We start from the raw sequence: 16,689 nt of genomic DNA, 5'->3' as shown, positions 1-16,689 counted from the left end.
ACACACTTCGCATAACATGTTCCACAGAAAAACGTTCGGTTGAATGGTAATTTTGCAGAAAACTTAGTTGGCATTATTACCTGCTAGCCTGCTACCACGCATACGACTTGGCAGAATATTATTTCACAGAACATTGGTCGACTCCGATTTAGCATAATTTTATGTACTTACCATAATAATCGTACAGCATATTATTACAACAACAGAATTATGACACGCTATCGAAAAGGAAATACTGTCCCAGAGCAGCTGTTAGGTACGACGACGAGCGTAGCGAGGTATTTCATTCTATTTCAAAGTTACTTAGAGACCAACTTTGTAAGGTTTAATCAATCTCGAGAAATAGGTCATCATTTAATTTTTATAAAAGTTTATAGGGTGCATTGGGATAACTTCGAACTACAGAAATGCTTGGGTAATTTCGAAAGGGGAATCTTGATGTGATAGACATAATGTATGATAGACACTATGTAGTATGTAGGTATTTTAAAGTATTAAGCGCGAAACTTCTGAACTGTGTGTACACTCCAGCGGCCGTCAACTAATACATAGAAGGAAGTTCTGTTGGCCCTATTCGAACACACGTCGATACCAGAATGATATTTGACATTGTATTATTTGTTTACCGTATGTTAAATTACGATAAGTTTTGCTCTAGGTACCAATTAGCCAACGTCAACAATCACTAACGCTAAATATAGGTCGACTGATCGTGTTCTTGACAGGCGGTAACTGTGAGGTAACTGAGAGCGGGTGGGCGGCACTTTCAGGTGACGTTTCAAGCGGGTGGCCATATTATACGATAGAACTCTTTATTAATTCCATATTTAAAAGATACAAACCATATCCGAATTGTCCTGTTAGTCCAGAAGTTAGTGCCACGGGGAGTTAGACGACATTAAATTAAAATGAGGTCCCATCTCAAGGGAACGACACTCGTTTGGAATATGTGATTTATTTTAAAAGTTTATTTCTGGGGTCGCTAATGTGGCAAGTTTGTTTCACAGGAATGAATGTGGCGTGGATAATAGAAAAAGGAGCTGGATTTTGTTACAACTGTCATAATTATTGAACTTTTCAACTCATGAATGCCCATGAACTAAAACTATGGAAACGGATTGAATCGCGTACATAATGAATTTACAATTCATCCCGACGTTTCGAACACTTTACAGCGTTCGTGGTCAACTTACGCGTGACTGAGGAAAAATTACAACGTGCAAAAGCTACCCACATACAAGAAATATTAACAAACCTTGACCATAAATAATATAGATTTCTAAGGCAGGTTCACACATTATAAATAAAGCTAGTTATACAATATTCAAAAAATTCTCACCAAGTTTTAGATAGCTAATATTACAAAAGTATTAATCAGTATTCTGTTTTCAATTCCTTCTGCTTGTAATATAAGTTGTAAACTGTTCTAAGATTATTTTTTTGGCAGACGAGACACAGTTGCCACCTAGTATCGAGTAGTGGTACTGATAATTCCCGCTATTGGACGCGTGATTGTCGCTAGATGTCACTTAACTATGCCTATATACTCGTAAATAACCCGCATTTACTGATGTATGGAGACAACTCTTCCCTTACTTATTTCTCTATGCCCTCAAGGAGTAATGAATTATAAACAAGTTATGGGCATGTATGGGTTAAGATGTACAGTCGCTATCTGATATACGAATAAACGTTTATTCTATTCTATTCTATTCTATTCTATTCTATTCTATTCTATTCTATTCTATTCTATTCTATTCTATTCTATTCTATTCTATTCTATTCTATTCTATTCTATTCTATTCTATTCTATTCTATTCTATTCTATTCTATTCTATTCTATTCTATTCTATTCTATTCTATTCTATTCTATTCTATTCTATTCTATTCTATTCTATTCTATTCTATTCTATTCTATTCTATTCTATTCTATTCTATTCTATAATTAGGAGCGGGCAAAGTGCTCTCAAGAAGCATGTTCCGATATTTTGAGCACTGCGCCCGCGTCGATATATCAGATGGCGATTGTACGTGGCATTATTCGAATCCCGGTAAGGGCATTTTTTTGTGTTATGAGCTTATGAGCACAGATATTTGTTCCTGAGTCATGGATGTTTTCTATGTATATAAGTATTTATATATTATATTATATATATCGTTATCTGAGTACCCACAACACAAGCCTTCTTGAGCTTACCATGGGCCTCAGTCAATCTGTGTAAGAATGTCCTATAATATTTATTTATTTATATAACCACAAATTCATAAAGTCTAACTAAGAATTCAGGACTCTAGCGACAAAAAACTTAAGGGCCAACTTTTTTTAGTAAGTAAACTTTTTTCGTATGAAAAGTTTCTGCAAAGACAAAAATAAAATCATGCAATATAAAATATATAACTCGCCGACGTCCAAAAAATGTTTGTGGAGTTCGTGTCGTGTCACAACACAAGTTATGAGAAGTTTGCATGATGAGCAAAAAAATCCTCTTGACATTTTTAGCCGCGAGCGAGCTTACTTTTTTTTCAACTCGTCGACTTTAATCTGTCAATTAGGACACCACAGACTAAACTATAAGTGCTGACTTTTCAGTGTTGGATAGTCTTTGATTTGACACTTAGTCAACTATAATATTTCAATTACACTTCACTTTAGTTAACTGTGAAAAATTCAAAAATAGAACTTCATACAAGTCTGTCTGTTTGTCTGTCTGTCTGTATGTGTGTATGTGTCTGTCTGTGGCATCGCAGCTCTCGAACGGATGAACCGATTTTGATTTAGTTTTTTTTTTGTCTGAAAGCTGAGTTTAGTCGGGAGTGTTCTTAGCCATGTTTCATGAAAATCGGTCCACTATGTCGCGGTCGGGGGTTTTTCAAAATTTTAATTTTGTGGTTAGGTTATTTAAGTTGAATGTATGCTTAGTTTTAAAAAATATTTCTCTTGTCCGCAGGATAAACACTACCTCTGTATAATGGCGTCCGACTCTCCAGACCAGAACCTGACTCAGTACTTCGCTCTCTGCAACGACTTTATCCACGCAGCTCGGCTTAGAGACGGACATGTCCTCATTCATTGGTAAGAACAATAAGTCTTAGTACGATACAAGTGCGTAAAAGTCTTGTCCGCAGGATAAACACTACCTCTGTATAATGGCGTCCGCTTCTCCGGACAAGTGTGCGTAGCCGAATGAACAAACGCTCACGATAATATCTCTTTCGTAGCTATCTATCTCTATAGCTCTTGCATATTGGCGCGACAGAGCCAAATTACATTTCCGCGGCACGGCGGCGTTTCGGTGGCGATTCGCGTCGAAGAAATGCCATTCGGCTACGGGGCCAGAACCTGACTCAGTACTTCGCTCTCTGGCCTCTGCAACTATGTACTATATCCGCGCAGCTCGGCTTAGAGACGGACATCTCATTCATTGGTAAAAATAATAGTCTAACTACATTACGATACAAGTGCGGAAAAGAGGAAGTTACAGTGGTGGTAAATTAAAACATGACCGAAGAAAGTATTTCATCGACACGAGTTTCAAATTTTCTCTTCGCACGTGTATTGTACGGTGTTTTTCGGTACAGTCAGCTGCAGAGAAAAGTAGATCCCCTTGCCTACAAATTTGTATGCAGGGGGGTCTACTTTTCTCTGTAGCTGATTGTACATATGGCTCTTTGAAGTTTCTACGTATAAGCACATAAAGTAAAGAGCAACTTCTCGCACTAGTACCATAAAATAGCACCATGCGTCTAGCTGTCCCATATAGCCAGATGGTCGCATTCTCACTAGTAGCTTTTACTTACTTATGATATAATAATATTCGAGTATGCTTATCATGCAACGTTGAAAATTCCACAAGAACGGCGACCGTTAATAATAATCGTAAGTTTATACACCGTGTTTTTATTTAATTCCGTTAACTTCGGCATATATAGAGGAAAGAGAATGACCTAGTTAGTTTTCTTAAATTCCTATTTTTATCTGCCTATAAACCTGCGATAAATGTTACTTCAAATTGCTGATTTAGAAGGTAAAAAGTACGACATCCTTCAGTCACATTTATTAACATTGACTTAATAATTTAGGTATTGAAAGTGGCATCCAGGCCAGTTTGGTCACTGTGGAGCACTGGTACTTTTATCTTATTAGAAAAGAATGAAAAGGGAACCTAAAGTAAAATATTTCTTATTATATTGCGCCAATTATGTCGATGGAAAACGCTTAATTAAATATTTTAATTAGATCATAAATATCTGCGGTAATACCTCGTTTATGTTCTTTAAAAGCCTCTCCCGATCTGAAATAGTACATTACGTTAAAAAGGAAGTTCGAATACGATACAAGTGCGTAAAAAAGGAAGTCGGAATTTCCTTTTCGCACGTGTATTGTACGACGTTTTTCAGTACAGGTAGCCATCCGAAGTTTCGACCTGGCATATAATGAACCACTTCTCGCACTAGTGCGTAAAAAAAACACCATCTGTACTAAAAAAAAAACAGTTTTGCGGGAAATTGAGATGACGAGATGAACTCTATTTTGACTATCATCATCAATTTTTTATCGCCCACTGCTGAGCATAGGCCCCTCTTCTAGTACGCCACTTGTCAGGACAAAGATAACAGGATCAGGGTCTTGAGCTAGACTCATCCAGTTGTGACCCGTAATTTTCATACCAAGCGCTTCTTACATCTTAAAGCGGCCACCATTCCGTTAAAATGTTAGTCCATCTGCCATCAGTCACCAATCTATGATACTAGCTTACTTCTTGTAATTAGTAATTTATTTATAAGAATTAAAGTCATATAAATGGTGACAAGTATGTAGCATAAAGCTTGTCTCAACAAAGTTAGATTGTGGCAGACTACAAAATTCCCATTTGGATCTAGCTAAGGCACACTGTTCATACATTTTGTAAGAAGCCCACAAGAGCCGCGGCTGCCATAAGATGAATTTATAATTGTCATTGGCGCTTGTGAACGAAGCCGTCTAGCCAACATGTCAATCGATAACATTTTCGACTGACATTCTGTCACTGAGATGCCATATCATGACGTCACAGCAATATCAAAACTGTAACTTTAGTTAGACGTATGCGATGCACGACTACACGTTAGTCGTTATTGGTTTCTGTTTTTTGACGGATTAATCTGTCATTAGCGTTAAAATTAAAACTGCGATGCCAATATCATACCGTCTTTGGTGCTAATATATAGAAGAGTAATAGAGACACACAAATTGTCTACATGGCTAGGCGGGCCGATGTAGATATTAAATAACCTAATTTAGTGTTTGCTAGACACCAGAGCAATTAATGTTAAATTGGCTGAACAAAGTTTTGAATGTAATTAAACTACAAACTACTTACAGATAATTTATATCATCAATTTCGTTTTAGCTTTTAATTGGATATTTAGGTACTTAACACAGGCCTCAATTGATATTCCTTTAAACTAGAATACCTATTTAGTAAAACTTTAATAGCCAAATATCGAAAATAACGAACCACTGAGCAGCGAATAAAATGGAACTCATATATTATTTAAACAACCGCTTATATTTGAAGTGATGTGGTTTTAGCGGTCGGAATAAAGCTTCGTATTAAATGAATGATTTTTACTAAAAGACATTTCGTACTTTGGTAACTGCGAACGAGCTTAAATTATGCGTCCATTTTCGCACCACAAAGCAAACTGTAGGTAGGTCAGTTTATATAGTAAAACGAAGAAAAACAAAAAATAACGAGGGACCATCTTAGCCGCCAGTACCTTATAGCGATAAGACCACCTATTGTTTTCCCTCTTGTATATTTCTGTATTTTTCGTATTGTTTTAAATATTGAGATGTACAATGAAGTGAAGTGAGAAGTATATGGAGTAGGTATTTGAGTACTATTTCTATTGTATTTTAAACAACAGTACCTAAGTTAGTACCTGACCCTCGTTCTTCAAAATTTTCTTATGCGCACTGCCAAGGAGTGGAATTCCTTGCCGGCGGCTATATTTCCGAGCTCATATAACCCGGCAACCTTCAAATCAAGAGTGAACAGGCATCTTCTGGGCGAGCTCACTCCATCGTAGGCCACGTCTTTGCCTTTGGCTGTGGTCTGTGGTCAAGAGTAAGCCCATTTATAATAATAAAAAAAAAAAAAATTGGCGTCAAGGGAGCGCCTCTAGGCCAATATCCAAGAGTGCAATGGTTGATGCTCCTTGGCGAACGTTACGCAACTACTGGTTCTGTCCCACCAATACGGAAAAGCGATAGAGAGATAACTATGATACGCCACGGAGCACCAGCGATTGTCCTGTTCGCTAGAGTGTACCTACACTTTCCTTCGCTCTTAGCAGGGTGGCTAGCCGAATGGCACAATCGCTCACGAAACGCTCACGAAACGAAGCGCTAGTAGATATATATCTCTATCGCGCTTGCGTATTGGCGCGACAGAGCCAGCGGCGTATCGCTTTCGTTTGGCGTCGGAGAAATGCCATTCGGCTACGGGGCCAGGTGCCGTAGCCGAATGGCATGTCTGCGCGGCGAAACGAAAACAAAACGCCACGAAAGGTAGTCTGGCTCTGTCGCGCCAATACGCAAGAGCCATAGATTTAGATATCTACGAGCGTTTGTTCGGTTACGTACCCTGTTCGCTAGAGGCCCTCACCGGTGATAGTTCGTTACAATAACTAATTTGAGGCCGATCGTCGAATGAAATTGCTGACAATTTCGTGGTAAATTAAGGTTGGGTTTTATTAAACAAAACGGGTTTGGATTAGCTGACCTGATTGTATTCTTGTTCGGGTCAATGGTTGACCGCTTTATTGATTTCAGTTAATTTTATTTGCGTGTTAGGTAGCGAGCACGAAACGTATCTAATTATTACTGTATTATGCATGTTTTTATGCTAGAAATATTATAGTAACATGCAACTCTTGAGCCTTTTTCACCTTATTGCAACGAATTAAGGTAATGGTAAATGTACACATATTTACGAACTCGACTGTACCTACATAAAAACTCTCAATATTATTGGAGTTTTTCGGCACAATTATATGACTATTCAGACATTGTTTTATACTGTAGGTAGTCCGGGATAGATTAGAGCAATTGGCAGCTAGCCTAAGTAATACTTACAAACAAATCCCTTGGTTAAATAAAGCTTAAATGCGTTTTCACATTATCCGATCCGATATCGGATGTAGAACCGATATCCTATATATTAAAGCTACCATCTTTGATTTTTGCCTTTGAAATCCTTCCGACATCCAATGTCGGATCGGATAATATGGAAACGCACGAAGCTTAAACGTAGGGCTCTTTCCCGTCCCGTCCCCATCTCATACCTCTTATTTACATATAGTTATAGAATTTTAGTAGTGATATAAAAAAATTATAAACATTTTATGTTTGTCCACAGTTTAGCAGGCATGTCACGCAGCGTGACAGTGGCAGTTGCGTACATCATGTCAGTAACACCTTTGAACTGGCGTGAAGCGCTAAAGGTAGTGCGCGCGGGTCGCGCTGTCGCCAACCCTAACCTCGGCTTCCAGCGTCAGCTGCAAGACTTCGAGACTTATAAACTAGTTGAGGTATGTCCATTTGTTTTGCGGGCATGTGTGACAGTGACAGTGGCGTACATCATGACACCTTTAAACTGGCGTGAAGCGCTGAAAGTGGTACGCGCGGGCCGCGCTGTCGCCAGCGCCTACCTCGGCTTTCAGCGACAGTTGCATCGAGACATAACTGGTTGAGGTATAAAAGTTCTAACTAGTATTAAATACTTAGGTATAAATATAGTTAAGTAATATTACTGAACTCCCCATCGGCGCACAAACCTCTTCAAAGTTTTGCCGACAATGGGTCTTATGTATAACAAAAGTGTAATTTTTCTTTTATTATCCAATAAATTAAAAAATGTTCATTTTTTTAGCGGGTATGTCACGTAGCGTGACAATGGCAGTGGCGTATATTATACTTAACTGTCATAGCTAAAATTACGTAACTAATTTCACAACGGAAAAATGATTTACCAACTATAACCTCCACTTTCAGTGTTCGAGGTAAGTATTAGGGTGGAGCGAAAAAACACTTTTCTGGAATTAGCAAACCTAATAGTTATCAATCAATGCCCCTTAGTCTATGAAGCCTTTGTGCAAATTTTCAGATTTTTAAATCAACATCTTCTGCCTCCGCAATAAGTTTGAAATTTTGAAAATCTCATACAAACCTGAAAATTCAACTTTTAGACAAAAAATTTCGGCAGTATTATGTTCAGTATACATTATTGATACATATTATTACAAGAAACTACCAAAAATTGCGAAAATAGCGTCAACAATCGCCAAAGTTTGTCTAGTTTCAGTACATTCGCCAAAATAGCCGCTAAAATACTGAAAATTGGCGATTTTAAACGCTATTTTCGCAATTTTTGGTAGTTTCTTCTTAATAATATGTATCAATAATGTATACCGAACATAATACTGCCGAAAAAAAATTTTTATCTAAAAGTTGAATTTTCAAGTTTGTATGAGATTTTCAAAATTTCAAACTTATTGCGGAGGCAGAAGATGTTGATTTAAAAATCTAAAAATTTGCACAAAGGCTTCATAGACTAAGGGGCATTGATTGATAACTATTAGGTTTGCTAATTCCAGAAAAGTGTTTTTTCGCTCCACCCTAGTAAGTATGATAACTTTATAAACGGTCGGTCGGTAGCGTGCAAGACGTGCAACATATAGCCGCCGACAAAAGAAGAATGTGCATTACAAACTCAGCTCTCTCTGAGTAATAAAAAAAAGGTAAAAAAAGTTTATTTGTATCTATCGAAAGAAAATTGCGGATCCGAAAACATTTTCTTACCATCACGCCAGCCATTACTCAAACGTGCTCGATGTTTGCGAGAGGTTTACTTTCAATTGTTGGCGTTGCGCCAAAACCGAATATTTTATTAAAATATTTTACGTAACATGTCGTACCCTTGTTTACAAAAATTCACTTTCCTTTCTTGTCGCACAAAAGCAATTTTTGTGGAAATTGTATTTCAGCGTTCGTTATCTGTGATGTAAAAGCAAGCGGCGGGTGTATCATTATGTTCGGTCCGTGTTCATCGTAAAGGAACCCTTTCGGTACATCGCTAATTTGATCGATATGGGCTCGTACGGCGTGTCCATTCTTACCCTCACGTTTTGTGTCAGCTTTTTGAATTGATGTCATGATTGTAAGATAAGGATCATTGTGAAGACCAACTGTGACTTCGCAAATAATTCCTTTCAAAGTCGTCTATGTTATCAAAGAGGATCGAGTATTATAGAGAGTTACATAGACTGCCATCTCTCGACACAAGCTTAAAACTTTTGAACCTCAGTTTTGACAATTTGGCCCATAATTAGCGCCAAATATTAATGTGTGTGTCAAATATTAATATTAGCGCCATCTAGCCGAGCGTTCCCCTAAGGCGTAACGCCATCTAGGCCACCGTACCTTTTTCTCTAGGGCTTTGAGGTAGGTTTTTGTCTTAGACTTTATCCGACATCCGTCTATACGGAGTTACTGATGTTATGAATATAATTATGCCATAATGAAGTTAGATCTATACAAACTTAACACACAATATTCAAATAAAATATTTAGGCATTCGAAATTCTGTGTTCACTTTGTTGACTCATCATCATCCTCCTTGCGTTATCCCGGCATTTGCCACGGGTCATGGACGCCTAGGGTGTGCTTTGACAACTAATCCCAAGGCAATTTGGCATAGGCACTAGTTTTACGAAAGCGACTGCCATCTAAAACCTTCCAACCCGCCTTCGGACCGGACTAATCCCAACAGGCTATATTGGGATTAGTCCGGTTTCCTCACGATGTTTTCCTTCACCGAAAAGTGACTGGCAAATATCAAATGACATTTCGCACATAAGTTCTGAAAACTCATTGGTATGAGCTGGGGGTCGAACCCGCGACCTCCGGATTGAAAGTCGCACGCTCTTACCGCTAAGCCACCAGCGCTTTTTTGAGTATCCATTCTATTATTGCATTCAATTCTAATATATTCCTGAGCTTTAATAAACCAATTTGAATTCTAACACTTACTTTTAAACACTATCACAGTGTAATAAAGAGTACTATCGTACAGTAAGGCCACTCCCACTCCCCGCTGAAAGTGCTGTCCACCCCCTCCCGGCTACCTCACAGTTACCACCTGTTAAAAACGCGAACAGTCGACCTGTCATATTTCACTCATACAAGCATAATACGCTTTCACCTACACGAGCTTAGACTGTGTGCTAGGAACGCGCCTCTTTCATATATGTGATCGCCAGTGTCCGAGGTGCGACACTATGTAAGTACCTAAGTCTTCTATTGGATATTAATTTTAATAAAAATTCATATAAGTACCTATTAAAGATATAATTTTGTACCTCACCGTACTCCCTCAATTAAAATTCCCGCCGACGGTAACACACACGTTGCAAGAGCAAACTAATTACCGAGTTTCATTTCCTCCATCCGTAGCTTTACGTCTAGCTCACGTATCTACTTAGTTCCTGAAAACATTTGCCTTGCAGAAAACCCCGAGATGCTACAAATTTCTGGAATTTCAAAAGCATCCTACAATGCGGTTGGTTGATGAGTTCATATCACGAGCGTGATTAGTTGCATATACTTCGGTTGGATACTTGAACTGGTCGTGGACAGTCGTGTAGTGAGTCGTCGTACGTACCGCAATGTCAGTGGACGAAATGCGATGCGATACGATGCGTCCGATGCGTACGACATAGACATATTGTGGACGTATACAATAACTTAATTCGATAACCGTAAGAGTTAGGATGCTAGTTTATTCGAGAAATTAATTGTATTTGACCTAAAGAACCTTCCCTAAAAGTTAACGGAATTCAATAAAAACAGGGTGTACTTATATATGCGGGTTTGGCAACATTATTGGTGCTCGTATGCCATGTCCTTACTAAGTAATATAAGTCAATAATAGAAACGTGATTGTCTATGTACAACCCAGCCCGGTTTGCTTCCAATTTTATCACTTATCCACCTGGATAAAGCATCTGTCACTTTTTGGCAAGTATGTCGGTGTGAGAGTGACAGATGTCTTATCCATGTCGATAAGTGATAAAATTGGAAGCATGATAGGCCCCGCAGGTCAGAACTATGTTGGTCATCAAACAACGCTAATGGACTTGTAATAGAAACTGACGGCATAGCATTACTCATCATTGATTGTGCACGCGTAGATAGGTATCACATATTTTTATAGAAGTGATGTCAACAATGTTTTGAAAGGTTTAATTAATGAGATAATTAGAATTAACTGTACTATATGCTTATGAATTTTATGATATTCTGTATCAAAAAAATAGTCATTAACAATATTTTGTATATTTAGCTTGTGACAATGTACTTATTTCACCATTTCGTTTATCCACAGTCGGGTTTCGACACTATTTTAAAAGTCTACAATACTTAATAAACTAAAAAAAAAACTTAATACCTAAGTAGGTAACTGAAAATTGCAATACACAGAAAAAATAAAAAAGCATAGCGTTTATTTTAAGGCGAATTGTGAATAATAAACGTGTTTATAAACAAATAAATAAAACATAATAGGTAGGTCATGCACATTTAAGAGCCGAATTTTCTTTTTTTTTACATTTTTCTGATAGCATTAATTTTTCAGGAGAGAAGACGACTAAAAGAGCGCTACCCGTCCCTCGCCCTGGCCGACAGCGATCTCTCCGAGTGCCGCGTCATGCTAGACTCGTACCAAACCATGCTGAGCCAGCGCACCATCTGCGAGGGCAAGTGCTCTATGGGCCGCCAGTGTCCCACTGGTATGTAACTAGCACGGGACCTACAGTCTCCGATACTACGTGAGGTCTCCATGCCTCTACCCCTCGCCCTGGCTATAGTAATCTCTCCGAGTGCCGCAACATGCTAGACTCGTACCAAACCATGCTGAGCCAGCGCACCATCTGCGAGGGCAAGTGCTCTATGGGCCGGCAGTGTCCCACTGGTATGTAACTACAGCACGAAAACCTACGGACTCCGTAACTTTCATAGTATGAAGAAGATCTAAATGTGATGTTAAGATGTAAATGCCTTACGAAGTACCTAATGTTTCAAATTATTCTGAGAGACTAGCCAATGTGATAATTGCTTGCGTTACAATAACGAAACACTGCGTATCTTTCACCCTTCCATATTAGTTCGACATAAATAGTTTCGTTGTAAACGATTGGCATGTTGAGTATGCGGCCTAATTTTTCAGCATTCTTGTATTTAATCATTTTTCCCCTCCCTAGCTCAGAAACACGTGTTTTGTCCTTTAATAGCAGCGGGTAAAAACGCATTTTGTCCACTAGTGTGTAAAGTAATTTGACCTTGAATATACCTAGTCAAATTAACTGTTTTAAAATTGATAAAAGTAGGTGAATCTAGTAATAAAGATGATTTACCACCTGTGGAACTACTGGAATCAGTGATAAACGCATTTTTTGCGTTGTAGTTTCCTCGCTAGTGAGGGGAAAAGTTTTGTGTTACACTCGGGTGCAAATGTATTTTACTTCTCGTGTGTTAAAATACCACTTTGCCCCCTTGTATAACAAATAACTATTATTTACCTATTCAAAAAGTCAACAAAATTATTCTTCTATTTAATCAAAGGCAAAACTACTGCATAATTTTAGGTGAAACTGCAAACTAATATTAGAGGACGCGTAAAACATTTGCGGGTCGTTAAAATTCTCGTTAACTCGGAAAAGTTACAGTTATACAAAACTAAAAGGCTGGCTGGCGCGATAACCTGCCATGCAAAATTCAAATTATGTCCACAGAAATTTAAGTGCGCTGTAATATGCAGGTATCAAACTTTCTGTACCTAAACTGTGGACATAATGAAGCGAAATATTATTTCGCTTTAAAACACCGCAATATAAAAATGTAATATAGTACATTACGATACAAGTGCGTAAAAAAGGAAGTTCGAAACGAGTGGCGATAAATTAAAATACGACCGAAGGGAGTGTTTTAAATCGACACGAGTTACTACTAGTTATCGTACGACGTTTTTCAGTACAGATAGCATTCCGAAGTTTCGACCTGGCATATAATGAACCACTTCTCGCACTAGTGCGTAAAAAAAACACCATCTGTACTGAAAAATCATTTATTTCGTGCAAGTTACACTCATAACTCTTAATTCTAAGGTATTTGTTAGTGCTTAAGCCTAAGAATACTTGTAACTATAACGGAAAAGGGTTTTTAAAATTATAATTGGAAGGCGATTTTAGCACTAGGTACTTAGTTATTTTCTTTATTTTAGATTCACTTCAGCTAATTGTTCGTTTTCGTTATGAAAGGATCGAGCAAAAATCGTACGTATATTGTAGGTAGGTACGGTACCTTATGGTTGCCTTATTGGAACCCTAGGCCACTCTACAACCATGTCAAAATGACAAGCAGTAAGAGATTTCTTACAATCTGATTTATAACGTCACTATGACATAGTGCTACAGTGTACGTTGCTTCTGGAAAGTTATGTATGAAAATATTGGCATAATTAATGGAAGATTTTTTTTGATTGGGATATGTACATCATAGGCCGAAGTTATTTTTCATCAACCCTCCCCATCTCTCCCCCCTCTGCGTCACCCCTCTTCCCACCCTTAAATAGCCGAAAATGCGGTTTTTCGCGATTTCTGACAAAACTGTTGAAGATACAGAAAAAGCGTGTAGGAACAAAGTAATCCTTAATAAATTTACTACAAATCATTCATTGACACTTTGGTTCTAGAACTTATAGTTTTCGCGTGATCCATCACGAAAGTTGGTCCTTTGCTGCAATTTTCTTTAGTGAATGTTAAGTTTTCCCCTAAATTGCTTATGAAATTTGTTTGATATTACTAAAATATTATAAACTGAAAATGAATTTCAGGGGGAAAAATCACTACCATGGGTGGAACTTGAACTCACGGCTTCTGGATTGAAACTCCAGGGCTCTACCAACAGCTACCAAAAGCTCATCCCCAGTCATCGATATACTATATCAATGGTACTCCTAGCGACTACTACCGTGAAAATATTACGTCTTAAATAGTTACTGAAATTCTAAGACATATTGGAAATTCCACCCATGGTAGTGATTTTTCCCCCTTAATTTTATTTTAGTCATGGGTTACAATATTTTAGTCATATCAAAAAAATTTCGACGATTTCGTAAGCATTTTGGGCGAAAACTTAACATTCATTAAAAAAAATTGCAGCAAAGGACCAACTTTCGTGACGGATCACGCGAAAACTATAAGTGCTAGAACCAAAGTGTTAATGAATGATTTGTAGTAAATTTTTTAAGGATTACTTCGTTCCTACGCGCTTTTTCTGTATCTTCAACAGTTTTGTCAAAAATCGAGAAAAACCGCATTTTCGGCACTTTAAGGGAGGGTAGAGGGGTGACGCAGAGGGGGGAGGAGTGGGGAGAGTTGATGAAAAATAACTTCAGTCTATAACGTACATATTTGAATTTAAAAAAACCTTCCATTAATTATGCCGTAATTTTAGCTAATTTCCCCCTACTATAGGGTTCCATTGGCTGTACCTTGGTTGACAAAGAAAAGACAACAAATAAGAAATATCCTCGAAAATCTTGATAGATTGCCTAAACTATTTCCAAATGCTGACAGTGCCAAATTCTTCCAACGTTTGTTCAATAAGGATTAATGAAGACAAGTTGTTCTATCTTTAGTGGCTGTCCAAATTGATTGAGATATCGTTTGTAGAGAGAAACCAAACATAAATAAGCAAAACAAATCTTTATATACTAGTATTAACCCCTCATGTGCGGATGCGTCAAAAAATCGTGGGTTCGGCCTCGGCAACCTCGGCGTTCCGGAAAAAATGCAAAAAGATGACATATTTTTACGCACGCATCCGTGCATAAGCATACGATGGGTTAATATAATAATAATGACCTGTGCTTTAGAGCAACTTACGCAATAAGCAAATATTTTATCAATTTAAAGCACAGATAGCCTTCAGAGATAACATACACTAGAGAAATTTCGACGGGTACCTCGGCGGTCGGGGTGGTGTAGCGGTTTATCACGTCAGCCGCGTTAGCTGGAGACCCGGGTTCGATTCCCGGCTTCGCCACCAGTGGGCTTGATCGCTTTTACTTTAGTGTATGGTATATATTTCAGTTCACAATTTAAAGTATTTAAACAGGGATATAATTATTTTTTTAGCTGATTGTTTACAGACTCGTAACAAAAAACAAGATTGAAAGTATCAATTAAAGCTAGATTACAATGTATTCGAATGAAATCAAACTATCCTTAGACACGTGCCTCGTTTCCGAGCCGTTGTTTGAGGAACTATGTGGGTCGGCAATTTGCCGCGTACGAGGCGGACGTGCCAGAGGAAAGCCAAATTGAATGCTAATGCTTCAGGTACTTTTAAAAGAAATTTATTTTCACGTGCAAAGAAGTTTTTATTACATTAATGTACTTCTAGCTTAGCCAGTCAATCAAGGGAAATTATGATTACCTACCTATTTAATTATGTCCTTGTAAGTTTCATGAAGAATCCTTGTTTCGGCATTTGACGACGTGACCCCATCTAAATTGATTTAATATAATCGCACATATAATTGATTTCATATATAGCTTAGTCAGTTTGTTACTGCATTGAAACATTAACGACCTGTGTCATAGCGTCCTTCTCATACGTCTATGTCACGCATTATGTACGTACAGACATCTGTATTAATTTTAAGGTATAATAGTTACTTTCTGCTTGCTAAATTGCTTTAGATAATGCTAAATCTTTATTTAATTAATTTCCCTTTCAGTATTTCTGTATAAGTTACTAGTGGAAACTGTTTTGGGTGCTTGCTTGGCTAATTCATATTATTTATATTTTGTATTACTGCATGTTGTTTGTTTCCCGAAAAAAAAACTAACTTTTAATTTAACGTGGCAACTTGTTAACCTTTTAACCGCTCAGAATTTATATTACGAAAATTTTGTCTTAATTATGAGACTTCGTCTAAATGAGCTTGATATTGTATGTTTGATATATGTATTATGTACTGCGCATGTTAGGGGGTTAAAAGTTACAACTGTTAAAATTGCCTTCGATATAATTGTAGTTTCATAATTTGTCCCCCGTAGCGAAATTAACAAGTTAGCTAGTCATCTAGCTCGCGTGACTAGGCTCCATTGTGGCCCTACAATAATATTGTTACTGCGGGTAGTCAATCTTATTGATCGATGCGCCGGCGAAATTACGACAACAATAGTTTCAATGAAGTCAGGTTATGCTATGAATACTTAATATTAAATTACACGGCACTTCTGGCTGAGACCAGCCGAAGATCGGGATTTACTTATAAGGGTGTATTCGAAGAAAGATCTATGCTCAGCAGTAGACGATTAAAGGATAAAATTATGATGATTATTGAGAACCATGGTCTCTATTAGATGAATATAATAGAGACCATTGGTTCCCATAAACTCTTAAGTCATAATGTATCGTTTGTCCACATTTTCATTAGTCACAATTTGATTTTTCTCAGAAACGCGTAATTTTTCAGGAAAGCCAAAAAACAAACATAACCTAACCTAACCTAACAAATCTATAGATGACCCTAAGTGCGTTTTTACATTATCCAATCCGATATCGGATGTCGGAAG

At 37.7% G+C, this 16,689-nt stretch overlaps 1 protein-coding gene across 1 annotated transcript in view; it reads left to right on the top strand.

Moving 5' to 3' along the window:
- The window catches only part of LOC125231982 (dual specificity protein phosphatase 22-like), a 98,830-nt gene that overhangs the window by 69,444 nt on the left and 12,697 nt on the right, over nucleotides 1-16,689 (top strand). The window contains exons 3-5 of the mRNA XM_048137590.1: nucleotides 2,949-3,073; nucleotides 7,404-7,575; nucleotides 11,679-11,832. Coding sequence (XP_047993547.1) covers nucleotides 2,949-3,073; nucleotides 7,404-7,575; nucleotides 11,679-11,832 — 451 coding nt within the window. The remainder of the gene's footprint in view (nucleotides 1-2,948; nucleotides 3,074-7,403; nucleotides 7,576-11,678; nucleotides 11,833-16,689) is intronic.

Source organism: Leguminivora glycinivorella, chromosome 12 (assembly GCF_023078275.1).
Source record: "Leguminivora glycinivorella isolate SPB_JAAS2020 chromosome 12, LegGlyc_1.1, whole genome shotgun sequence".
Taxonomy (NCBI): Eukaryota; Metazoa; Arthropoda; class Insecta; order Lepidoptera; family Tortricidae; genus Leguminivora; species Leguminivora glycinivorella.
Note: the sequence above shows the minus strand (reverse complement) of the source record. Positions and strands in the feature narration are given on the sequence as shown.